At 39.0% G+C, this 25,670-nt stretch overlaps 1 protein-coding gene across 2 annotated transcripts in view; it reads right to left on the bottom strand.

Annotated features, from left to right (window-relative positions):
• Nucleotides 1–244: 244 nt before the first annotated feature.
• Nucleotides 245–25,670, bottom strand: part of ANO3 (anoctamin 3) — a 217,544-nt gene continuing 192,118 nt past the window's right edge. For both annotated transcript variants that reach the window (XM_064452842.1, XM_064452843.1), the window contains exons 15-27: nucleotides 20,968–21,050; nucleotides 19,881–20,021; nucleotides 19,365–19,529; nucleotides 18,010–18,046; nucleotides 15,892–16,003; nucleotides 14,577–14,634; nucleotides 13,014–13,111; nucleotides 11,597–11,742; nucleotides 11,337–11,489; nucleotides 10,503–10,650; nucleotides 8,573–8,653; nucleotides 7,601–7,706; nucleotides 245–6,822 (exon numbers count right to left, since the gene is read on the bottom strand). In XM_064452842.1, the coding sequence (XP_064308912.1) occupies nucleotides 6,640–6,822; nucleotides 7,601–7,706; nucleotides 8,573–8,653; nucleotides 10,503–10,650; nucleotides 11,337–11,489; nucleotides 11,597–11,742; nucleotides 13,014–13,111; nucleotides 14,577–14,634; nucleotides 15,892–16,003; nucleotides 18,010–18,046; nucleotides 19,365–19,529; nucleotides 19,881–20,021; nucleotides 20,968–21,050 (1,511 nt within the window). In that variant the 3' untranslated portion in view covers nucleotides 245–6,639. The remainder of the gene's footprint in view (nucleotides 6,823–7,600; nucleotides 7,707–8,572; nucleotides 8,654–10,502; nucleotides 10,651–11,336; nucleotides 11,490–11,596; nucleotides 11,743–13,013; nucleotides 13,112–14,576; nucleotides 14,635–15,891; nucleotides 16,004–18,009; nucleotides 18,047–19,364; nucleotides 19,530–19,880; nucleotides 20,022–20,967; nucleotides 21,051–25,670) is intronic.

The following is a 25,670-nucleotide window of genomic DNA, read 5'->3' on the forward strand; positions in this document are numbered from 1 at the left end:
CTAGTGAAAGCAGTAGACCAAAGATGAATGAAAATTTGAAACGTGAGTCTATATGTGCCTTGAGACCACAGTAAGTTGAGTATTTAATTGTTAAAAGTTAGATAAGTCTCCGAGCCAAATTTAACCCTTAAATTACTTCCTTACAGTACTATGGGTTGAAGGCACATGAGCACTCACTTTTCAAGTGTATGATTTTTTTTTTTCCAATTAACTTTGAATATTTGGAATAATGAAGCTCAAAGTCTCTTTCAAAGATATCCAAGTTTATTACTGAAAAAATGCAATATTCAAATGTGTATGATACAGTAAGTAGTTGCATTTGTACATGTAAACCTTGATAAAGTAAACAGCATCTCAAAGACAAATTTATGCCAAAAGTGTCTTACAACAGTTAATCAGCTCAACAACTTTTTCCTCAGTGAATTTTTTTTAGTTCTGGGGTACATATCGGCTTGTAAAAGTAACCTCAAAACACAAAAGAAACCTAAAGCTGAGAGGCCACAGGAACTTCTAGCTTGTAGTGCATAAAAGTCAATTTCTCTGCAACGCTCTGTGGTACTGTAACCTGTATTTTAAATATTACTTACAAAGTGTGGATTTATGAATAGAAAAAATAGTTGAAGTTTTATTCTCATTCCTTACTTAGAAACCAAGTTGTATTTAAATATTACATAGATTTCAAATATATACACATTTTAAGAAACCTCTTACGATCATGATATTGCAGGTTAGCCAGGACTATCAGAGTAAAAAATGACCGAACTATGTTATTCAGTTAGATTTTACATGAGATTATTTCAAAGAACTGAAATTTCAGTGATACTACTCCAGGTAAAAATTAGAGCCAACAGTTTGGAAGATTTTTCAGTACAAAACTCTGAGTCATCTAGATAGAACACAAAATAAAAAGGTGATCTGATTTTTTTTTTCATTTTCATTTTTAACAGAAAAATCATTGTGTTCTCAGTGTTTAGAATCTCATTAGCTTTAGGCTGCAGTGGGTTTGATCCCAATTTCTCACCCAGCAGCATCCTAACAACTAGCTCACGGCAATAAGAATGCGAACTACAGAGAACATACAACATCATCGAGGTTATGGCAAAAAGTTAGAACGAGCCAACAGAACCAACCAAGGTAATTTCCAGTGCACTGAGGAGGGGATACACACTTAACATTTCAAGACTAAAACCCAGTCCTGGATTTAAAAAGTCCTTGTATAACATGGCATAGCAAAATGATTTCTCTAGAGTTCCTTGTTGTGCCGTTAGAACTTTGTGCTGTTGCGGTAACGTTGTGCTGTCGTGACTATGCCAAAATCATGCCAATACAAACTTCTGGGAAATGTGGTTCCAATGTCAACGTTAGGCAAAAATTGTCAATATGAGTCTATTGTAGAAATTAAAAAATGCTCGGGTTGTGTAGGGTATTTAGGACGCCTGTGTGCGCGTAGGGAAGGACATCAGGAGTGCAAAATGTAGTGCTTGGGAAAGCGGCTGAAGGACCAGATCCAGAAACGGATGGCCTAACGGCACACGCGGCCCTGTGCTTCCTCACACTGTTCCGTCAATGCATACCAACCTGTAAAATGCAGCTGGCAGACTAGTATTTGTGCACCTTCTGCTTTGGCTTCTCTGTCAGGGACATGCAAAAAGAGCCTGCAAAAATTTCTGCAGTTACAGAACTGCCCTGGAAATTGGACTCTCAGCAAGAAGGCATCATTTACTAATGAGGATAAGTAAATAATGAGCCAGAGGAGAAAAGAAAAGGATCAGGAGGGCTGTCACCATTGAAGCTCCAGCTTCAACTCCTTGTTTTGCAGAACCTGTCGGGGTTCTGGTGAAAAACTTGCTGAAGTGAAGAGGAGCCCTTTGCTTCCTCTGCTCATCCCCAGCCTCAACGTGCTGGCTCGTTGCATTTTACCCCAGCAGAACACAGCCTTTGCGAGCACGAGATTGAGTATGGAAAGATTTAGGGATCTTTTAAAGCTGCTAAATTTTCCACCAGAGGAACTGAGATTTGCAAGTCACTTAAACACTTTCAAAAAGCGTCACTGCATGCATCTGAGTCGGCCAAAGTGTGCAGTAGAACAAACAAAATGACAAGTCCGCCCAATTGAGGAATTCTGTTTGAATTCTAGTGTCAGCCTTAACACCAAATAACTATTACTATGAAAGGCTGGCTGTACATGTGTTTCAACCTTTACCCCCAAATAAGCAATTAGTAGTTTATGAGGGTTACAAAAAACTAAAATCCTTCTGGAGGTACTATTGCACCGCAAGTGATTATTGATACCGCTATTTTTATCTCTGTCCCTTTTCCCCTATGCAACACTTAATAGAAAATGTGGTTGCTTGATTTTCCATTAATTTTATTGCCTTCAAATTTAGCTGTTTCTATAAAATGAGTCTTACTGGTATGACCATTGCCCAGTGTACGTAAAAAAAAATCTGGTTTATAATAGTTTTAATGAAAATTTGTGACACTTGTAAGTTAACAATGTAAGAGCTGTTTCTTCTCATTTTACGGACAAGGATCATTTTCAGTTAATCAAAATTATATGATGCTTCTAAACATGTATATACTAATTTGTCCCTGCATGAACTGTGGTGTAATGCAAAAGATCAAAGAAATCCCATGCTGCCACACAGGCCTTCACAGGTAACGCCACTGGACTCGGCTCCAGAAAGACTCTCTGGACCACTCCCACGTGGGGTCCGCAGCGGGAGAAGCCACAGCAAGGAAACTCCACGTGTGCACTACTTACGTTAGACTGATCATCTTAATGGCACATTAAGAATAAAATATCACCCAAGTTCTTGCCTTTCCGCATATTCACACTCACCCTAAAGCTGTGTTTCCCAAGATATTTTTTCTTCTGCAGAACTTTTTATGAAGGAAACCTCAGGGGATTAATGAATTTATACATTGAGGTACGCACCTATTAGTCTATTTTCACTAGGCCCTCCAGACATTTTTCTTTTGAGCTTTCAACAGGACACATTTGAGCCTAACTGATCCTCAGAACACAGTTTAAGACAGGTTGCTGTTGGAAAAGGGCATAGCAACAGCTGATGTGCGTTTTGTAGTAATGACGATATGTACTACCAAAGAAACATCTAACTAAAAACCATTTATTGTCCATCATCACTATGGAAATTTTAGCCTTGTCATCGCCAACATTAACTTCAGTGTTCACTTAAATTTTCGCTATAAGTCCTTCAACAAAAAAGGATAGGGAAAAATGTATAAAGAAAATAGTCATCACGTGGTTTGCCTTGTTTGCAAACGCCCGATCCCTACGCTGCCTCTCTGGAAAGGAAACGGAACTACAGCGTGACAGAGCCTGTGCTGGATCGTCAGGCAGCCCTGTTAGCGCTCCGTTGTGAATACTGAGCTCTTCATGCATCCCCCTCTCTATACGCAGGCAGCCTTGGAGCTCTGAGAAGGAACCTCTCATTAGGATGGCTAAGAAGCAGAACTCTTGTTTCCCTTTTTAGTCACTGGAATCCAGATCTCACACATTAGGCACAAATTTAGAATGAAAAGTCATTAGAAATGAGATGAGCATAATCCCCGTGGAGGTTTTGCTATTACTGAAATGGGAGTTTCTTTTGTCTGGATCAAGACATGGAATTTGCTTAGGAATAATTAAGACATTTTGGACTAATCCTTTGTATTTAAAAATACCTAGTTGCTCATGCAGTCTCTCTAAGGGCGCATGCATAGAGCAAAGTTGTCACAGATTCGATCCGCAATGATCTAAAGCATTTTTGCACAAATTGAAGTTCTAAAGCTTCGTCAGATTTCACAAAGGCAGCTTGCATGCACAGTCTACTCATACTGGTCATTTGTTTGGAAAGACGATATTTAGAATATGAAAAGATCATTCATCATTCATAAAATACATTATTCCTGAGGACAGTGTGTGCCTTATACTTCAGTAAAATAACGTGCAGTCAATGCAAACAGCACACTAAACGAAGTCTAGCAAAACGTTTTCTCAGCTGAAGCAAATGGCTAGATAGTGGCAAAACCTTTAGACATTGTTGATGTCCTCCAAAAACAAAGGAACACATAGAGTGTTCCTCCAAAACTTCTTGTGCTGTTCCAGTGCATAAAATGCACAATGTCACATCTACATACTTGCCTTTGATATACTCTTATTCACCAGTGCTGAAAACCAGTAACAACACATCTAAATCTCAAATACAAAAAGGTTTTCTTCCCTATGTGTTTTTAAAGTCCAATTGGAATTTGCCTAAGTATGTATTGACACGTGCTAATATCCACAGCAGCAACAGGGAAGTATAAAATAATCAATCAATGTTTCTGATTTTTGCCTGATTTTATCCTGTATCATATCCCCTGGGCCAGCCAAGGCATTTTGTTTTTAGGCAGAACATTAAAAAGAGAGCTCATCTGTGACCTCCTGAAGAACTGAAGTACTATCACTACGTGGCACAGAAACAGAAGCTGTGACACATGGTTAATGCTGTCAAACACTGCCTGATATTCCACAGAATGAAATAGAGAGACAGTAAATTAAATCAAACGGTGTGATTCTATAAGCACTGAGGAGAGTGCATTAATTATTTCTGATAAGGACTCCTTGGGGGACTAATGCAGAACCCAGAATACGAAGGAACAAAACAGCCTTTCCAAAAGGGAAGCTGAGTTCCACCAGCCCTTTATGACAGAACTAATGGGCAATACATCTGATCAGACCATACCTTCCAATTTCTCTCCTCCTTTGTGCAATACTGTAGACACCCCTACAGTGGCCTTGCCTGGTCACAGAGAGCTGGAATTAACCAAGAAATCTCACGAATACAGTGAAACGACTAAATAACTTAAGGTCTGATGCTAGGCCCCCAGGATACAATAGATCATACTCATCTGCTCTGATGGGCTCTTCACTCTTAAAATTAATTTTGTATGGCATAATAAAACAAAACAATTGTGCCAATACATGCAAGTGAATACTGGAATCACACTTTTTGGTTCAATATGATATTGTAAGTAGTAAAAATTTAGGTCTCTGCATACCTGTCAGCAGTGATTTTGCTGAAGCTTTAGCCTTAAAAGTAATGTTAAAATTTGCAGCCTTTATAGTCACTGTGCTTTGTTGACTCTTCGTTTTTTGCATTTTTCTCATCCAATGTAGAGAAGCATTATTTAAAATTGTACAAGAGAAACAGAATAATTTTGACTTTGTTTCTCCACTCCCTTATCTGCAAGTGAACCCGCACACTTGTTTATCTTTTCCCACATTATGAAATGTTAGTAGACAATTTCATCACCAAAATGTGACTATAACCATAAGCAACACTGCTGTATGCACATAAAAACTGTAATTTGTTTTTTTTACATGAATATCTACCTTTTATAGTGATTTTATCCAAAAAGCCCCCACCCCCAAGCTGTAAGAAGGCATACAAATAATAATAAAAAAATCTAAAAGTAACCACTGTGTGTGTGTGCATTTATATACAATCTGTATACATGTCTGCCTGTATCTAACTCCCATGCTTTGACTAAGGCCAATAAAAGAAGTGCACATTACTGGAACATTTACGATTACAATAAGAAGAGCATTGTTATAAAGTGCTCTGCTTCTCTTTCCCTGAACAAGCAAGTCACAATGTTATACTGTATGTCGGATAGATATCTGCATAAGCTTGCATACTATATAGGGTTAATTGTATATTCAGGACAAAGTCACCGTATGAGAACATTTCGAGTTAGCATTCTGTGAAGTCAGGGAATCATTGCCCAGACAGGTCAAAGGGGACAGGAACACAGTTAGGCATCTGCATGCTACCTCAGAGCATGAAAATGACAGTTCTTTCATCCTGGAAGCGTGTGGAGGTGGCCTTTCTGCACACAGAAGTGGAAAGACAACTCAACAGCCGTGACTTTTTCAAATATAGCTGCAATGTGGGCAATGCAACGCGTTCTCTTAGTGCTGCTGTTTTCTCTTTGAATTTAGAATTTTTGGTTTTCAACTAGAAGGATAAATTAATGACATTGATGTGCAAACCTTAAACTGCATAGTATATATTAAGCAGCCATAGACCCCTTTTTTAGGGTAGGACCACATCCACAATCTCAACAAGAGACTAGGACAAACCTGACAAAACAGTAAGCCTGAAAGATCTTTTATATCAAGTTATGGCCACAAAGGCAACAATTGCTCTTTTCTTCAGAGGCATTGCAGATGGAGCTGAGCAATCAGAAGCTGTAGAAGTAGCGGATATCATGTAAGTTGGTTTTAGTCATGCCCTTACCGTATAAGTTCACAGGTAATTTTTTATTTTCATTATGCTGTTAGTATCTTAATGAACAGCATGAAAATTCATTGCCTTTTTTAAACCCGAGTGTCCAAATTCTTAATCTGTCTGCGCATTCCTGAGTGCCAGTTCCCCTTGGTGCTCACCACAGACCAGTTACAGGTAAGGCTTTTCATTTTCTTCATCAGAAGCATCTATTTTCCGTCTCCCACCAAAGCCTGCGACTGTACTGCCCAGCAAGAACATATATACACTGTGAATCTCACACACCGATGCCAGTCTCCGACTTCATTTTGTAACTGCTCTCTCCAATTTCCAAACAGTGTTTTTTGCTGCAGCATGGTAGTGACTAAGGCCATTCATGGTGATACTGTTTCCCATTCTTTTTCCTCTCTCTCTGCAAATGCTCCAGTTCAGCCTCATACATCATTTCCTGGACTAAGTATTTCTCCCTCCTCATTCTGTCACACAAGTCTTTGGGCATGTCTGGAATCAGGTAGGCAATGAAAGACTTTATTCCAAAAACAAGGTGCTGAAAAGAAGAACAAAAATAATTGCTTCAAAGATGCATAAATATACATTTCTAGGACTGCATTTTAGGGCCAAAAAGTCTGTGACAAAACTGGAACTGAGATTCAATGCATGACTGAAAAGCAACTCCTTTGTTGTTTTAATATATACGCACGCACACACACAAGGGTAAATGAGTGGTCTATCAGAAATGTGAAAATGCTGAAGTCTTCTGAAAAATAACACAAAGGGTATATAGCTAGTGCCACAAATAAAGACGTGACTGCAGGATAAGCTATAGTTTGAATAACAACAGCAAGGAGTACCTACAAGCAGTCTTCATTAAGAGCTCGTAACTGAAGTAACCGCGTTCCTAGACAGTATGTAATATGTTCTTCAAAGTCAGTACACACATTTCTGCTTTTATATTAAGCTAGAACCATGTATCATTTTCCTGACGCAGATTTTAACTTCCAAAAATTGTGCTTAATGTACACATAAGTCTTATTTCTTCTTTTTCAATAAAACATGAAAGATTTGGTTGGGAGCCAACATGATGTATAAGATAACTGATAGGGAAATACAGTTTTGGAGGGACTGTAAAATCTGTGCATGCTCTGTCAATTCAGTTTGAAGCAGCTGATTAACAACAGTTTGGGGAGGGCAATTTTTTTTTTCTCTCTCTTGACTGTAATGAACAAGCAGTTGATGATACTGACAATGTATTTATGGGACTACTGTAAAAAATTCAACTCAGACTTCAAAGAGGTAGAAAGGAATTGCTCCTTTCCATGACTAACCTCAAATACTATGATGAAGGCCAGCCGTGCTGCCAGGACATGCCAGAACTGCAAAGTGAACTCATATGGAGTTGAACTCCATGGTGGGGCTCTGTAATCTCTATACCTGTAAAGCAAAGAAAAAACCCGATAAGTTAGTCTGTGCTCAAAATCCTGAACATGGTGAAAAACTCTCTAGTTTATCCCACATCTGGCTAAAAGGAGAGAAGCTGAAGTGAAAGCCTACTTCAAGAGGAATTAAACAGAAAAGAAGAATAATAGCCCACAATACAGGCAATTAAATAGGGATGCTTCTAAGATGGCACTTTTTGCTTCCAAAAATCCAGAGCAAACAATTTCTTTTGCTGTTACAAAGCTGACACCTTGGAGCATTAACTCCAAGTCTGTTGATTCTAAATTGGTTCTTGTCTTTGCTTGTAAGCATTTGAGACTCTCCAAAGTCCGCATAAATGTAACATGTTTCTGTAACAACTCAGTCAACTCAAGCTAACTCTCACTGTAAAACTAAACCTGAAACCAGGAGGAGTGCATTCATGCGCTGTCGTATTTAATTTTTATGCTGAATTTCTTGCATTCATCTTGCGTAACTGTTTGGGATCACGATCTGGGTTAGAGCCGCAACAGAAATTTTAATTGTGTATTTTAATTAATAGACCTCAGAATGCTTAACAAAACTGAAATGAGAATTTTTACCCTTCTTGGCAGCTGGGGAAACTTCGAAATGAAATAATTCAGAGAGGCACGAAAGGTACGACCTGCAAGAGCCCTGGAAAACCTCAAAACACAGGTTTCTGGTGCGTTTGTATTGTGCCCTTCCACACAGTGTTTGCACGGGAGACTTCCAAGTTGAACAAACTTGAACTCCAATTTTTTTGCAGGCAAAAAAGAAACTATTCTGCCCGCAGTTTAAGGACTGACTTTCAACTTAATGTCTATGCCTGTATTACAAGAAAAGAGAGCATTGAAACATACCTGCAGTATCCTGAGTATCCCATCCCAAGTTCACTCAGATCAAATACTGATAAACTGCTGTTGACATACCCTTTTAAGCATCTGAAAGGCAAAGACATGGGGTCAGGACTTTCTTCATGAAGTGGTTATACAGCAATAGATCCTGTATGTAAATATATTCTGCTATCACATATTGTGAGCATGCTATTTTATTTGCTTATCAGGACAAAAACAATTCTAAAATTTTACGCAGAGAAACAAAGTGTTAATGGAAAGAAACAACGCTTGTTTCAGGGATGACACTGTTTAAAAATCTATTTTCAGCACTTTTCATGATTTTGCTTCTTATTTACCAGCAGATTCAAACCGAAAATTGTGGCTAGAGTGTTCTTCACTGTCTCCTAAAATTCCTGACCTTAGAAAGAGTGCTGGAGAGGCAGAGGAGAATAATTTAATGTCCCTGCAGCATCTGCCACCAGTCATGCAGCATATACCAAAAATGACAGGTTTTATGAGTTGAATCAAAGAATTTCCACCAACAGTAAAATGTACAGGGCGCATATACCGAACAGCCATCTTAAAGGCAACCATTTATTAGTATTAATGACAGGAATCGCATGCATACGTTGAGTTATCACTGTAGGAGTGAAATTTTTGTCTGTTCCTGGAAAACCATGGACACGTAAGACACCCCATCTTCTTGGAAATCTGTCCTGTAATTTAACAAAGGGCCTTCTGAAAGGCAAAGAACATTTAAAACGAGATGCATCAGGGATCCTATTACACCTCCTGAACCTTCAGCTTTGCTGTGACACCTCAAATCACTGCTGGCAAATGAAGAAATAGAATTACACAGTTCTCTTAAATGAGTAGTGCACATTAAGCAGCAACATTTTTCTGCTATTGTCTCTTTTCATCCTGCCTCATTCTTTTTGCCCTTTAATTCTTTCTTCCTGTGACAGCACAGGAAGAGTAAATCTCTATTTTGAATCATTAGAGATGGAGCAACGAGGGAAGGAAGGACAGACCCCTGCGGTTTGAGCTGAGGCACAGGCTGTGAATGCAATGGCACTGGCCAGCTGGCCAAGCCTCGATGCTTTCACTCTTATCCTTCCTCCTGTGCAATAAAGAAGATAAGTTCTGCTTGTGAGACATGCTGTAGTATTAGCAAAGTGATGCTTCCTTTTCCTGAGGTAACCCTGATTCCCATATTAAAAAGAAAAGCCAAAAAAACCCACCCCTCCAAAACCACCCCCGGAACCACCTGTAGCGCACTGAGCTCCAAATGATAGAGAGGATGCCCATGAGCACTGTGATCTGTTTAGAGGCTGTAAAAGGTCATGACAGACAGCAGGAAATGCAGAAAGAGGACGGTGGACCCACGGTTCAGAGACATTGGTAAGTGTCTAGGGAGAAGTGCAAGAAACTGGCCTGGTGGTGCAAAGATAGGCAAGATACCTTGCCTGAGCTAAGATACACTATACATGGAGTTAGGCTAAATAGTGTCAAGGCCCATCTTGCTGGAGCTCGGCTGCAAGCATTTCTGAAGAGAAACATGCAGGGAAGTTTGAGAGTAAATGAAGCTTAAGATAAAAGAGGGTTGGGGAGCATGTATGTGTGTCAGACCGTAGTGGGAGAAGACAGTCCAGAGCTCTTGCAGAAAAGAAGAAAAGCTTATCTAGAGAAAGCCTGAAAAGTGCTATGGTGTATATTGAACTTTGTTGTTTGCATTCAGAAGGGAAGACATGATTTTCCACTATGTAACTGCAGGGTTAGTCTGCAAACTCTCTGGAATGGCCGAGTTACTTGCACTTAACACCTGTGAAGCTCTGCACAGACATTAAAGGTAAAACGTTACTGATGTATGTTAAGTACATTAACACAGAAAGACAGCAGCGAAAGTCCCCTTCCACTGAAATATACATGTATATATAAAGAATATCTTAATTACTTTTCTTGTCTGTACCCTTGATCTGTACAGGGACCATATTTGTATGCATAGACAAAACGTGGAATATAATCGGAAGTAATGGCAATAACAAAGGCATTGGTGATGACAGCCAGAACTCCAATTCCTTCCAGAATCCCATACCAGATACCTAGGAACAAGAGAAATGACAACAAAGTCATTAGCTTTTTACAGTCATATTAAATCATATAAAGTCACAGTAGTGATATTAAAGCCATTATTCATCATACAGTTTTCCTTTCTTATTGAGAAAGAATTATTCAGTCAGAAAAGCTAGTCAAGATTGAGCCACATCCCCACATTCCTGCCGCCACCGGCTCCACCCGCATGAAGTCTTACAGTAGGGCACACTCTGCTGAGAAGAATTAGCTAAGCAACAAACGGACAACCATAATCTCTGGTTATAAAGGCCAAAAAGAAGATTTTGGAAGGGATTTCTTATTTTTATTTAATTCAGTTTTATACCGAAAGTGAATTTACACCTCACATTTAATTTCTAAATTTGATTGATTTTGGATAGCATTTTAGACCTAGAGCTCAACAAATCAGAAGCCTAAAATACTGTTTCACCTGTTTTCAAAATTCCAACTCTTACGATCTCTTATTGGGAATGGAAAGCAAATCTGAGGAGTTGTCTTAACTAAGCAACTGAGTACCCTTTTGTTGCTTAACAGGAGAGTTGTCATTGAGATCTGTAAGTTACATTATCAGTTTCACTCTTGATGCATGAAATATTTCAAGGGTTGGTTAAGCTGCATTGAAGAAGGAAACACAGCAAGATGGTATCTGACAGTGACAGTCATTAGGTTCCCTCACCTATATCTGTTGCTCTTGCAGGCATAGGTCTTCGCCACTGAGTGACAAACTTGTAGGCATCTAACCTTATTTCTATGATATTGTTAAGCAACGCCAGGAGAGGTGCCAGTGGGAAGGCAGCAACGAAGATGGTGGTAAAGCCAAACTGTAAAACTAGACAGGCATTTCTATGGTTAGGAATCAGAAATGCAAAAGACCTTTACATGTACAACACAGTTCCAGTTTCTTAAGAAAACTGACACCTCCCTAAATTTCCTCACCCATCTCTAAATATTCATCCATTAAACCATGGAGGTTCATAGGCTGCAGGTTCCAATCTTTTTCCCACTGAGGTAGAGAAATTTTGTGCTCCATTAATTGCCCTCCTCTCTTCATTTTGCGTCGTGACCACCAATTCTGTAACAAACTTTATTAGATAAACAGAGCGTTATTGATTGTACTTGCTCAGTACTTCAAAATACTTGCTGGCACATACACAGCGTGCTTGCAAAGACTTTTTTAGTAGGATTTACCTGCGTGCCTAAGTGAAAAAAGAACAGGAAAAAAAAGTCATGTATAGCAAGAGCATGAAAAAAGTACACAGTGCTTTATTTTTAATCCTTTAAAAGACAAACCAAATAAGTGGAGCTCAGTAAGAACTCTATGATACTAGAATATACTGAATAGCAGAATACGTCTACTATTTTTGAACAAACCTCAAGATCTAGATGCTCTACAGAATATTTTTTTCTTGAAGCAAGAAACACTGTCTAAAAAGGTGTTGCTGAAGCTGCAAACATTTAAGACTATTTTTTATAAAGCTGTGCAGAGGACTTTTCACAAAGGAAGTGTAAATATTAAGTAGGCAATAGTCTCACAAATTAAATTATTATACAAATGAAAAATATTATCCAGTACCGACAGAGGTGGCAATTAAAGACTATTGTTCATTTCAAGATATTACTGAAAAGAGACTGAAGATGGGAGATAATTTCCTTATAAAATATAAAATTATAAAGTATTTTTATTAATGGGTTGCTATTTCTTCTCACGCTAATCTAGTGTCTAGCTCTTGATCTCTCCTGTTACTGAAAGAACAACTGTTGGCTCAGTTGCAAACAATGGTTTTGTCAAAAGAAAACACTGCTTTCCACAAAGGAATACAAGCATGTTCTAAATAAATTCTAGACAGTTAAGTTGCTGCTGGGCTGAGAAGACAGGAGGCCTGATACTGCGAGCAGGTTGCTGCTTCTCCGAAATCTCCGTCTCGCGATACAGTGCACTGCCCCTCCTCTGCAGAATGCTTGCACGTTGTGAGCATAAACCTTTCTGACATATTTTCAGAATATGTCAGAATATGTCTCAGGTTGAGACTTTGATTAAATTAATATTTCATGAGCAACCTTTTACTGAAAACATATTCTTCCAGTTTCAAGAGAAATGTAAGACTCTTGGCCCATTACCCTCTTCAGTAGCTGAACAGCTGTTTGTGTTATGGAAAATGAAATCACAATAAACAATTTAGATGGTCAACATACCCTGAGAAGCAGCAGTTAATGCTTCCCTTGGGAATAACGTTACAGTATGTGAGATGCACAAAGAAAACGTTCTCCAAACATAAAAATATTTTTCCCTATCACCAAATGACACAAATATGTAATCACTATGTGTAAAACATATTTTAATGTCTGAACTTACGGATAGCCAAGTTCCATGAAGTTGTTCCACATTTGTTTTAAAACCATAATAACTCCCATTTGCAAACACAGATCTATCAAGCAGCCACTAGGATGACACTGAAATGAAATGGAAAAAGATCAATAGCTATAGTCAGAGAATTCCTTTATTTTTATTTGTTCAGAGCATGAAAAATATTCAGATGTTTGGTGAAAAACACTAAGCTCCAGCTACAGATATTTCAAAGAAGTATTAATATTAGAAATATTAACAGCGAGTGTAGTTGAACAACCTTTAGACACATTAATTTCTTGGAGAACGAGATCGTATTCCCTAAGCTAAGGGTATGTGTGCTAGATATGTGATAAATTATATAGTCCATTTCACTTAGACCAATAGATACGTATTCATTTCAAAAGAATGGAGCAAAATTTCATTTTTAATATCCTAAGTCCCAACAGAAACTTAGTAGCTGAATCTCTGGTACTGGCATCTTAACTATATAAATTGCCACATTAAAATGTTTAGTAATTACAGAAGCTTTTTTTAGGCCATGGACTACAAAGTTCTGGTATCTTACTCTGTGGTTACCAAGGTTCAGCAGAAGACACCTATGTTTCACAGATAAGAGATAACTTCAGCACGCTAGTGATATCCAGGGAGGTGCAACTCTAACACTCTAACACGTTTTCAAGCTAAATTTTTGAATCTTCTTTTACATCATAGAATCACAGAACGGTTTGGGTTGGAGGGACCTTTAGAGCCCATCCAGCCCAACTGCCCTGCAGTGAGCAGGGACATCCCCAGCTAGATCAGGTTGCTCAGAGCCCCGTCCAGCCTGGCCTGGAACGTTTCCAGGGATGGGGCATCGACCACCTCTCTGGGCAACCTGGGCCAGTGTTTCACCACCCTTGCTGTAAAAACTTTCTTCCTTATATCTAGTCTAAATCTACCCTCTCTTAGTTTAAAACCATCACCCCTCGTCCTATTGCAACAGGCCCTACTAAAAAGGCTGTCCCCACCTTTCCCATAGTCCCCCTTTAAGCACTGGAAGGCCCCAATAAAGTCTCCCCGCAGCCTTCTCCTCCCCAGGCTGAACAACCCCAGCTCTCCCAGCCTGTTCTCACAGGAGAGGGGATCCAGCCCTCGGAGCATTTCTGTGGCCTCCTCTGGCCCCGCTCCACAGGTCCATGTCCTTCCTGTGCTGGCAGACACTTAAGAAGTTGATAATAAAGCTGACAGCATTATATTTATGTCCTCCATCCAAAAATTCCACATACCCAAGAGATTCCAATCACGTAGGACTCAGCAGTGCCTGTGAGGTGAGGGGCTGTCGCTGTTTGCTTTTCCCAAAGAGAGAGGCAGAAAGAACTGCGTGTCTCGGGCAGCGTCGCTCAGCACGGTGGAGAATGCAGAAGGAAAAACACACCTCCTGTTTCCTATCCTTTGCTATAAATAAGAGTTTTCTCTTCACTGCACTTAGATGGAATAATAAATCTTTCAAACTGGATATAATTCATGTCCTTCAGCTACTTCCTTTTTACTCATGGAAATTTCACAGAAACACAAAATAGGATTGCTTACCTCTTCCAGTCTCCATCTGTTAAAAAGCTTGTTGTACTTTCCCGGGCGGCCTGCAAATCTGGAAAATAAGATTTCTGTTTCTCAGTGGACATTCCAAGAACACCTTGTATCAGTAGTTATTTCACAACATCCACCCAGCAAACTCATGAAATATAAACAGATTAAATCACACAGGCTTAAATCTGATATCTGTAGGATATGGAAGTTTCAGAATGCAAACACAGACCGTCATTTTGCAAGCAATCCTAAGCTTTTATTATGTCCAGAACAAAAATCCGAGCTTCAGAGGTTTTAGATGTCAGATATTCAGACTCTCTAATCTACTTCTAAGACGACAAGCCATTGCAATACACAGGAATTTACTGCAGCACGGGGACCTGCTTGCCCACGTGAAGTGTGCACTGGGTTGCACCCTCGGACATACAAGCATAGCATAACTTCCAAACTCATCGTAACTAAATGCTTTGTACAGATCTAACAGATTCTTGTATAATGAATTGAATCAAAGTTCTTAATGACCTCAGTGAAAGTTATAAATGAGAGAAAATAAACCCCATGCCTGGTCCTACTAGACACAGGAGACAGCAAGAGACAAAGAAGTTTGGAAACTGTATGGCAAATATATCACTGGATGCAAGGGGCAGATATTACTAATAGCCTTTAATAAAGGGTGTGTTTTTTTTTCCCAAACAATCTTGAACCGAAATTCTATTATAAAACTCTATAGAAGGTACCCTGAAACACTTTGTAGGTTCTGCAGGAATGATAAGTCTGATCAGAACAAAACTGAAGCGAAGATGAAGCAAAGTTAGACCTGTCCAGTATCTCATGCTCTGAGCTAAAGATACACACAAAAATTGGAGCCAGAATTTCTGCCTCCTACTCTTGTACAAGACCTGCCAGACAATATTTACTATTTATAGAAATGGATCCTGGGAAACGCAACCAGAGGGGAACAAACAAGGAAAAATTAATAAAGCCTATTAGCGCAGGGCTAAACACAGGCCCACATTTAGGAAGTGGCTGTACTTTCAAAGGTCCTGAATTCTCATTTAGCAGGAAAGTCACGTACATAAACCCGCTTAAAAAGTAGACTTTTTACTGTCTAGTTTAATGAGTAAAGGTTTCTAGGGTCCAACCCTCACATACGGTTAAAAATATTAACTTAGTGTTATTAATTTTCCTCAGAAACTGACTCATGACTAAATCTTACAGTTCCAAATGTCAGTGTATTTTCCTCAAAGCTATAAAATTAGCAAGGATTATGACTTCTGTGCAAGTTCTCCTTTCAGAGCAGTTAGCAAAGATAACTTACCTGCCAAGAAAAAAGGCAATGTAAAAGATGGAGCTGTTCAAGTTGACAAACTGGAAGAGGAACATTTTCAAGGCAAAGCTGTTTTCCCATTCAGATTCTGTTCTAGGGTGCTCTGCAGAAAGACACAATATACATCATATAAAGAGAAATGAAATTGAGTTATGCCTAACTTTGCTCACAGGACAGTCAACGCTAACAAAAAAAAAGTGATGGTTTCAAGTCATGGTGCCCCATCAGGCTGCAATCAATTCCCACCCCACCACCCAAAGTGTTCAGTCTACGGGTCACAAAACCATTGCCCCAGCTCAGACTATGTTGGTTCTACATGCAAAGAGGAGATACGAGCTCCTCGGTGCAGAATAGGTCACAACTCTATGGGAAGATACCTGTTCCGTTTTCACGGAAAAGGTCTGAATTCAGTGTGAATCTTTAATTTTAAGGCTACAGGTATCTTGATTTAAAAAAAACCAAACCCACAACAACAACAACAAAAACCCAAACAAACAGCAAAAGCACTTGGCATCAGCAGAGCAATAGACAGGGGCTGCCAAGGAAAGCAGAGAGAAAAGAGAAAACCAACAGCCGGTTGGTTTCTCAACCAAGCATCTTGCCTTCTAAATACTTCTGTAAGACCACTACTTCATCCTCAACACCTCCCTGTCATAATGCCTGTGAAGCGTGAAACAGTTTATAATTCAACAAGGAAAGGATGGAGGTCCTTCTCTTTATTTTTTTTTTTCCTTTTCTTTTGTAGTAGGGCTACAGGTGTTCTGTGTGGGTCTGCACTGCCTTGGATGCTTCTCCTTACAGTTTACAGAACATTACTTATGTCTGAATTAGAACTCAGTGATAACGATTAAAATGATATCATTTTTTTGGTAAAAATTTCAAATCTCTTTGATGGAGGTATCAAACTTGGAATACAGTACATTGATAAAAGTTTTAAAGCACATACATGAGTTGGATGTCTAAATTACCTGGATTTTTTCAGTTAAAATTGGATACAAATGTACAAGATACTAGCTTTACATATGGAGACCTGTTCCAGAAGTTAGGGTGTCCTCCTCTCTTTGATGTAAAACACCTTAGGAAGTGGAGTGAGCTACCTAGCTCAAACACTTCATGCTCCGTCATGCTTAATTCAAGAAGCCTTTTTAAAAAAAAATTCTTTAATCTATTTTGGAAAAAATCAGCATGTGTATTTAAATGAAATCTTTACTTTCTTTCCCATTCCCTGGGCTGTAACAATATAATATATTTTAAAAGTTACGTAGGAATATAAATCAGTGGGATATGAAAAAATATTTTTAAATATTTTAATAATTTGAATAAGGTGACCATACATTCTGAATCTTTCTAACCTGTTTGACTGCCTGTTATCTGAAACGCTGTGAAAGTTTTGAGCATCTTGTTTAATGCGTGCTCTTGGATACTTCAGCCAGAAGAGGGAGCAGTTAAATTTAAGCACCGAGCTCGCTTTTAAACTATGGCAAGACCAACTGCGTGTTTTGCCATGGGCTAAAAGAGAGCACGTAGGAAGGAACACTAAAAGGTAACATTCACATAGCAGGAGATCTTAAGTGCTGTCTTGGCTTTCTTGTTTTCTATAAGCTAGAAAGGTTTACCTCCATGACTGAATCACAACTAGAGGCTTCAGTATACATTTTTAATGTGACAGAATTACAGCTACTTTAAAATTTACAATTTAACATTTTTATCTTGGACAACGTCATTTTATCTTAACCTATTTTTGCCATATGAAAATTCAAACTAAAAAATTGTAAAAAAGCAACGAAGCATTTATGAAAAATGAAAAAAAAATCTGGTTTAGCATTTTAAGGAAGAGTATGTTTTGACTTTTGTTCCATTATAAGATGGCATTTTTTCAATTTGTAGTATAAAACATGAAAAAGACGTAAAAGAATAAATTAATTTATTTTCTATTATTTCCTTAGTGACATAATCACACCATTCCTTTCTCTGATATTTCTCACTTGCTTAGGGAAGTGCCAGAATTGCCCTATGCCTAGATGAAGTTTTCAAACCCCTATTTTATGGAAATATAAAGGTATATGCCACAGCCAGCAAGAACCACAACACTAGTAAAGACCTACATACCTAAGTCTGTCAGGAGATAGGCAACCTTTTCATACACCTAAAACAGAAATAAGAGATGGTATAAATAGAGCACACCCTGTCTGTCGTGGTGTCCAATCCAGGATGAAAACAGGCACCGAAAGCACAGGTGTTCTGTTGCCCTGCAGCACCAGGGTGTCTGGCAGAGAAGGGAGGGCGATGGCGTAGCTACACGTGGGTGTAGTTTCCTAGAAAGACTTCACTGAACTACTTTAGTCCTGTTCTTTTTATCCATATAGATGTATGTATGTAAGTATATACATTAAATATACAATAAAGATAAATCAAGAGAAGCCTTCAGACATCAACATTTCTCTTAATGAACAGTTAGAGGCTTATCCTCTAGCTTTAGGACCAAAGCTATGTGATCTAAAAGTAGGCAAGAGCCTTTACACAATACAGCTTTCCTTTGCACGAATGTGCATACTGGTGAGGATGCCAGCCGCCTGCCGAAAACTCCTTATCTGTCTAGATATTGACTACCCCCAGTCTTTATTTTAAATAACACTTAGCCCAAGGCAGTTACCAACTCTGAAAAATATTTCCTTGAGTATTTACTATTCATAGCAAGTTATTTTCAACAGCTTTGTGCGTGTGTTCACTTGAATGTACTTTGTATGACCTAGAATTATCATGCATAATAACAGAAATAAATACATGACAGTCTGTTTTGAAAAATGCTTTCTTATTGCAGCGAGTGCACAATCTCCTGAACAGAATTAAAAGCCATTGTTTGCTGCACTATTATTCCTTTTTACCTGTTTGTGCCTGCAGAGGAGTTAAAAGAAAAAGATAACTTGTACTGCAGTTGAAGGAATAGATTTTATACCAATGTACACTGTGCTACCACAGCAAATGATTAAACCTGTGCTGTTACATGACAGGAAAAGCTTAAACTGAAATCGTGTATCACTGATTCTGGGACTGCAAGACTGATATCACAGCTGCATTTTAAATAAGAAAGGGAAGAATTTAAAGTTGTCAATTAAAAAAACACAGAAATAAAATTCTCAGCCAAGAAAATAATGTAGTTCCTTTTAGAGAAGAGATTTATTGTAAAAGGTAATGTAAAAACCAAAAATGCATATGTAGAAAGCAGTAGTCTGTACCACTGTGCCTTGGAGACAAAAGCAAAGATGTGTAGTGACAAATTAAGTAGGCATTAGAGAAAAACATTGACAAATATAGTATTAGAGGGGGAAAAATCCCCTGAAATACTAGCTTCAGGCACTGCTATATGAATAAGCAAGAACATGTATATATCTGATATACAGTAAACTCAGTAATCTTAAATGAACCTTAAATTAATCCCTCCTTTAAAAGAACAGAAGACTTACAACGTTGAGTGACATGATGATCATAAAATTGATACAGACTCCGGTGCCAGATGTTGCAAACTGCCAATACTTCTTGATGAAATACCACTTGAACGAAGCAAACTGTTCCATGGCTACCAGACGATACACCACAACTGCAAACACTGCAGTGAGGACCAGCGAAATCTGCAGGTAAGGATTTATGAATAGGGATATGAGAACAAAATAAACCATACCTGAAATTACTTCCACTGAATTAATAAATTAACGAGCGTTTTAAAGACTGCGATTTGTTTTGGTGAGCAGGCTTTGAGAGAACGAAAATACTAGATTCGTTAATTAAAACGTTTCTTTACTGTTCTTTTACAATATATTACATCTTCCAAAAGAAAGAGATGCATAAACAAGCAGTAAGGCGGAGACAATCAGTTTTGCCTATATTATGTAAATAATAATGAATGCACTCATGGGTTCCGCTACTACTTCTATCAGAATAAGACTAAAGGCTACAATAGTTCCAATATTATTAAACATTACCATGAAGAATATTCCTGAGACAGACACCATCAGTCGGCTGAGCTTATCAGGGAAAGGCTGAAAAGGTTCAGGTTTTCCTGTGATGGGATTTACTCGTTCCACTTGGGAATATTTAGCTTCAAACTGGGGGCGCAGCTCTTCCTGGAATGACAGGGTAGATTCCATTTGTTGTGCTACTTATTTCACTGAAGTATCAAAAATCAGACACGTGTGCTATAAAGTAGGAAATGTATATTGATAAAAGTTCTCTTTTATAGCGCTCCAACTCAAATATCCAAATAATTGGCTCTTTTGAAAATCCTCGGAAACAGTGCCAGAGACCAACAAAGAACAGAAACCATAAGCTTTCCCCACCATGGGAGGTCATTAAAAGGCTCATGGGTCGTAATACTGGCTTAAGCACTAGTTTCTCTGCAGAAATTGATATCAAAACTATAAGTTAATGCCAGTTATGATGGTGCTTTTTGTCATATGAAACCATTTTTTAGCAGCCACCAGCTTGTATCTACGCATCTAGGGAAAGCTATAAAACAAGCAATGATAAAGTCTCTGTTGACTTAGACTGCAGTTAAATTGCCAATATAGTTAAATTACAGCTATGTTCACTAGTGATTTATGAAGTAAAGTAATAAAATCATTTCATTATTGCCGATGCTGATAGCAGAATGTTAAAGGACAAGCTATGCCTCTCAGCAGGATATAAAATCTAGTTTCTGTCCCTTTGCTTGTCTTGGTCCCGATTTTAGGCAGAATTAGGAATTTCCAGTACAAGAAACCACAGAACTGAAAGGCATCTGTTCTGACATCAGCAGTAGCTCCTGTCCTCTGTACGGGCAGTATTTCCACTCCATTGTTCACAGGATACTTTTAATAAATGTAAATTAGATCTGGAATTCCAGTGCTAGTTGCAGAAGGCAAAGTATCCTTGTATAGTCTCAAGTATACTTGCTTATTCCGCAACTGGTGTTATAAATACATCTATAATCTGGATGACAAATTCCGATCACTGGCATACAACATGCATCGATATTTACACTTAAATCACAGTGACAGCAAGATTTACAGGTTTACTTCTGTTTAGTCTTACCTCTTCATCTTCCCAGTCTATGAGGTCCCAGTCATAGGTTAATACAGCTCTCCGTCTTTTCCAAAACTCCAGAAAGACTGTAGCTGTGGAAATCATCAACTGCATTTTAATTATGGAAAAGAAAGAAGAAAGGCCGTGCAGATCTCGAGAAAATCAGCAATAGGTAACGTGATAACTGTCATGAGCCACTTTCTGGCTGTTTTCTGCACAGAATCTGAAAACTCTACGTAACTTCAGGATAATCATGGTCAAAACTGAACACTATTTTACAATGTTTATGTAAGAATCCTTTTTCTGCTGCCTGCTATATCTGTACAGAGATAGGTACGTGTCAATACGAGACACTTTTAGATCGTCATTTTGCTTTTAATTTTATGCAAAACATATATATATGGTTGAAAATCTTTCCTTGAAGAAACAAGGATGTGCATACACAATGGTATCTATTAATGGAGAGTTAAATTATGTTCTCCTTTTATTCAGTTCTAATCAAGACAACCTCACTTCTTTCCCAGCTACACCAGCTTTATACTGGAGCAGCTTCACTACTAAAATATTTCTTTAAACAATTATTTCTGATCTACGTGTGAGCTCATAATTAGATTCTCCAGGTCCTTAGTAGTTTTGGTAGGTCCTATAAAAATAATTACAACCACTTTATAACTCCAAGTTTCCCAAACACTGTAGTTTGCCACTGAGGGTAAGACACTTCATTTTGGTGGGATTCCTGACAAAAGGTGGCGTTGTGCAATTGCTCCCTAGAAAACAGTGATTTCAAAGAGGGAGTGAGAAAATTTGCTTCCTCTGGCAAGCCGACGGTTCCGAAGGAGGATTTCTGACTCAAACTGAATAGGATGGTCTCACATTCCTACCTTCTGCTATAGTTCTGTATCATGTTTAACATCTAATTGGGTTTATACATACATACATGTCATACACAGCTATCATTTCATATATATATGTATGATTTAACCATATACTATATTAAAGCACAATAACTGGAAGTTCGCAGGAGTTCACCATACCACTACCCACAAATAACAGATGGCTGAATGAAAGGAACTTGCCCCTGAGTATTATTTTTGGGTAGTATGTTCTTTTATTCTTCCAAGCAAGGATGTGTTCTTCACCACGGATTTCATTTACGTTTTGGGTGCTCCAAACAAGAACAGCACACAGCTTTCCTATTTAAGCAGCAGTGGGGTTTGCACTTGAGTAATCTGAGGGTGAAACCACCTTTTCTCACTGTCACTGGAAGTGCTATCACAACCAGTGCAGCGCGAGACTTGGAAATGTTACGGAAGACACCGCCTTGCACGAGAAATCCCTTCCCGACATGCAAGGACTCAGGAGCAACGTACGCCCGTGCTATGCGCAAAACAGGCATCATTTTTCTTGTGTGACCAAAGAGGTAGGAGAAATACAACGCCTTCTGCCAAACTGGGTGTCAGGTGTTCCTCTGTGTGCCAGGCTGCTGTAGGAAGCCCACCCGAGATATCCACTAGCCCTGTGCCAAACGTGGTATGTCTGCAATTGCATAAATGAAATAATTCACTTCATTACACTCAAAGGTAATAGAAATTAAAGAAGTGGCCCAGTTATCAGGAATAAAATAATGAATTTTAAATCCCACGGACTTAAAATACCTGAGTCAGAGAAACTGAAACCAAGCAATTGAATTAGTAGCTTTTTTTTTTTTCCCCCATGCCATCATTGATGAAAAGAATGAGGAGAGGTGAACTATTGAAGTACTTGCAACTTCTTTGGACTGGGAAGTATTTTAACTTGTATAAGTATCCATTGAAGTTTTGGAAATAAAATGCGGCAGCTGTGGTTGAGAAGTAATACTAGACTGTGGACAAATGGTGTCCCCAGTTGAATATACACTAATCTCCTAACGCTATTTATTTTATTCTGTCTGTCCCCTAGGATTTGGGATAACTTGCTTATTCTTGAAATCAAGTTCTGTCTCTAACTTACGAGTTTTCAGGCTCTGGTATAGCATGAATAATAGGCTCTGGTATAATATGAGTAATAATAATAAATGTTACTTATATACAGGAAGCATTTTGATAACGCAATGATCAAGAAAAATCATCCATCTAGGTGAAGCAGATGAGGCCCCATCGCTAACGATACCCACTGATTAAAGCACCTTTTCCAGACTCACCCGAGCTCTTAAAAAATGCTGCAATACTCTCTTTCACACAGTACAATAGAATTCATGGTAATTTTACTGTGTTATAAGGCTACTGAGAAAATAGTGACAAAAGCTTTAAGGATATTTAAAAAAAGCACATTGGGAAAAAAAGGATTCGCAAAACTTCTCTTGTGGTCTAAATTTCTAGTCTAAATGACAGTGAAAAAAAAATCAGGATTTTGAAATTCAAGTATTCATCCTACAAAAAGCCCGGATCCTTCCTGGCTTGCCTTTGTTTTACTCTATAGCAATGCTAATGCCACCCGTCTCCGGTTGCTCTCCATGCAAGCGTGCCCCTCCAGTCCCAGGTGCTAGGCACTTCTTACTGACTCATCTCCCAGCTCTGAAAATGCTAAGCCTTGACTTTTATCAATTAATTCTGTAGAAAAACAAGACATACAATAGATGACTAATCTAACCATTTGAACATCGAGATGAGAACATTCATGTTGTAACATTGCTTTGATCAGGCAGAGTTTCTTTGTGCCTAATCCTGCTGTTCAAGAGTTCTGGATAATTTACAGTTGAGAGGGTCACACACACGCCTCTGGTTTCCTACAGAAAACATTCTGTTGCATCCCCTTGCTTTTTCCGGAGCATGTAGCTTTCCATTTTATAGCTCAAATTGCCATCTTGAATTTTAAGCCCCATAATAAATGGTGTACTTCCTTTTTTGGTCCAGCATTTTGGTACAGACCCACTCATTTAGGGATTTGTTATTCAGTGCTCTGCAATACAGTTTGCAGTTCTGCCCATAGCACGCTTCCAGAAGTTTCTTTCAATTCTTATTCCAGTTACCTTACGTTTACTGCCCTTGCACTGCCCGTACCCATACTGGTGGAGAACTAAAATCTCTAGGCGTGTACTTCACACAGTTCTTAACCTTTCAGAAGATTAGTAGGGTGATATTTGATGGTCAAGACAGACAGGAAAGACTGGTGGTGTGTTGATACAATCATGAGTATAACAAAAGTTTGACATTGTCAAGAAGAAGAAATGACGAATGGCTGCTGTTAAATGGTATGGAAGGGAAGGTGAGAGCAGACCAATAAAGAAATCCAAACAAAACCCAGACCCCAGAGAAACCAAGATTATTATGTGAGCACCTCTTCTGAATGTTTTATGAGTCACTGTGACAAAATGAATTGTGTGTTTATTTCCCTACAAAAATATTGCAAAGAGGATTTTCAGTAAGGAGCTAGGGGACTGCCTGCGCTGCCTCTCTGCAGAATTTGGCTGTGGCCAGCCAGGCCCCTTCTGAATACGCTGCTCAATCTCTCCTTCAGTTTATTCAGTAGAACTCATTTCCAGCACAGCTATGCAATGAACACGGTCCTACAGATTTGGTACCACAGCTACTACTGAGACACACTCTTCAGAACTGAAACTGCTGCTTAATAAATACAGGCTGTAGCTGAATGACAGCTTGGTTTCCTCTCCCACTCCTGGAGTGCCCTGAACCACCTTGCCTCCATACGGCCACAGCTCTGAATCTGTTCACACTCGGGCTTACCCCTGGGGGCTTTGCTTCCCAGGAACAGCGGGCCAGCGCCCAGCGCCAGCATCCTGGCACCACGCTGCAGGTGCGCTTCGCGAAGAACTGAGTCACGGAGCATCTTCCATTAGGCGTTGAGGCACTCAGGTAAACAGCTCTTACTTTTCCTAACAGATGAATGAAACTGCTAATAAATAAGAGAGCGAGCACGCACCTTCCCAAGCCCCATGGTGAGGCCAAGGGCAGCACTCGAGTGGCATGACTTTCATACCACTGTAATAGATACACATTAACAGAATCACAGCTTACATATTTAAGGTCTTGCTGTTTTCAAATATTCTATATCTATTCAAATAACCTTTCTTTTTAAAAAAACTATCAGAAGGCTTCTCAGCACCATAATGCGCGCATGCTGGCGTGAAGCATACTGTTGACCCTAGTGTATCACTTGTCATTTGGCTAATACTGCATAAGACCCAAATTTGGACACAGATTTGCGATGCTTCTTTTCAGGTCTCGTGGTCAGTCTGTTAGGGGCATGTCCACCCAGGCACAGCAATAAATATGAGCGGGAAGCTTGTTGATACACACTGCAGAGAATGCTAGATTCCAAGGCAAACCAAAGCCACAGCATCACTCTGTCCTCCCTCCCCTCACCGACCGCCCCACCTCACGCCACACAAATGACGTGCTTCCCCAAAAGGGACATCAGAGCCGGTAGAACTTGATCCTTTTCACAGAAAACCTTCCACTTGTCCACTGCAGGATTTTCAAGAAAACACCACTAGTTGCCCCCACATAAACACCTCCTGTATATGCTGTATCCTCAACGCTTATCTGGAGTATAAGCTATGAAATAGTATTTGCACTTGATTCCTTGAAAATTTAAAGTGGAAACAGATAACACCATCATAGCATTCCACTCAAACGGTCACACAGTGCTAAAACATTTCTGAGTCACTCTTCACCACATACCAGCCTAGAATAAACATACATAAAGAAAACAAT

This window comes from Phalacrocorax carbo, chromosome 5, assembly GCF_963921805.1.
Source record: "Phalacrocorax carbo chromosome 5, bPhaCar2.1, whole genome shotgun sequence".
In the NCBI taxonomy this organism is placed as follows: Eukaryota; Metazoa; Chordata; class Aves; order Suliformes; family Phalacrocoracidae; genus Phalacrocorax; species Phalacrocorax carbo.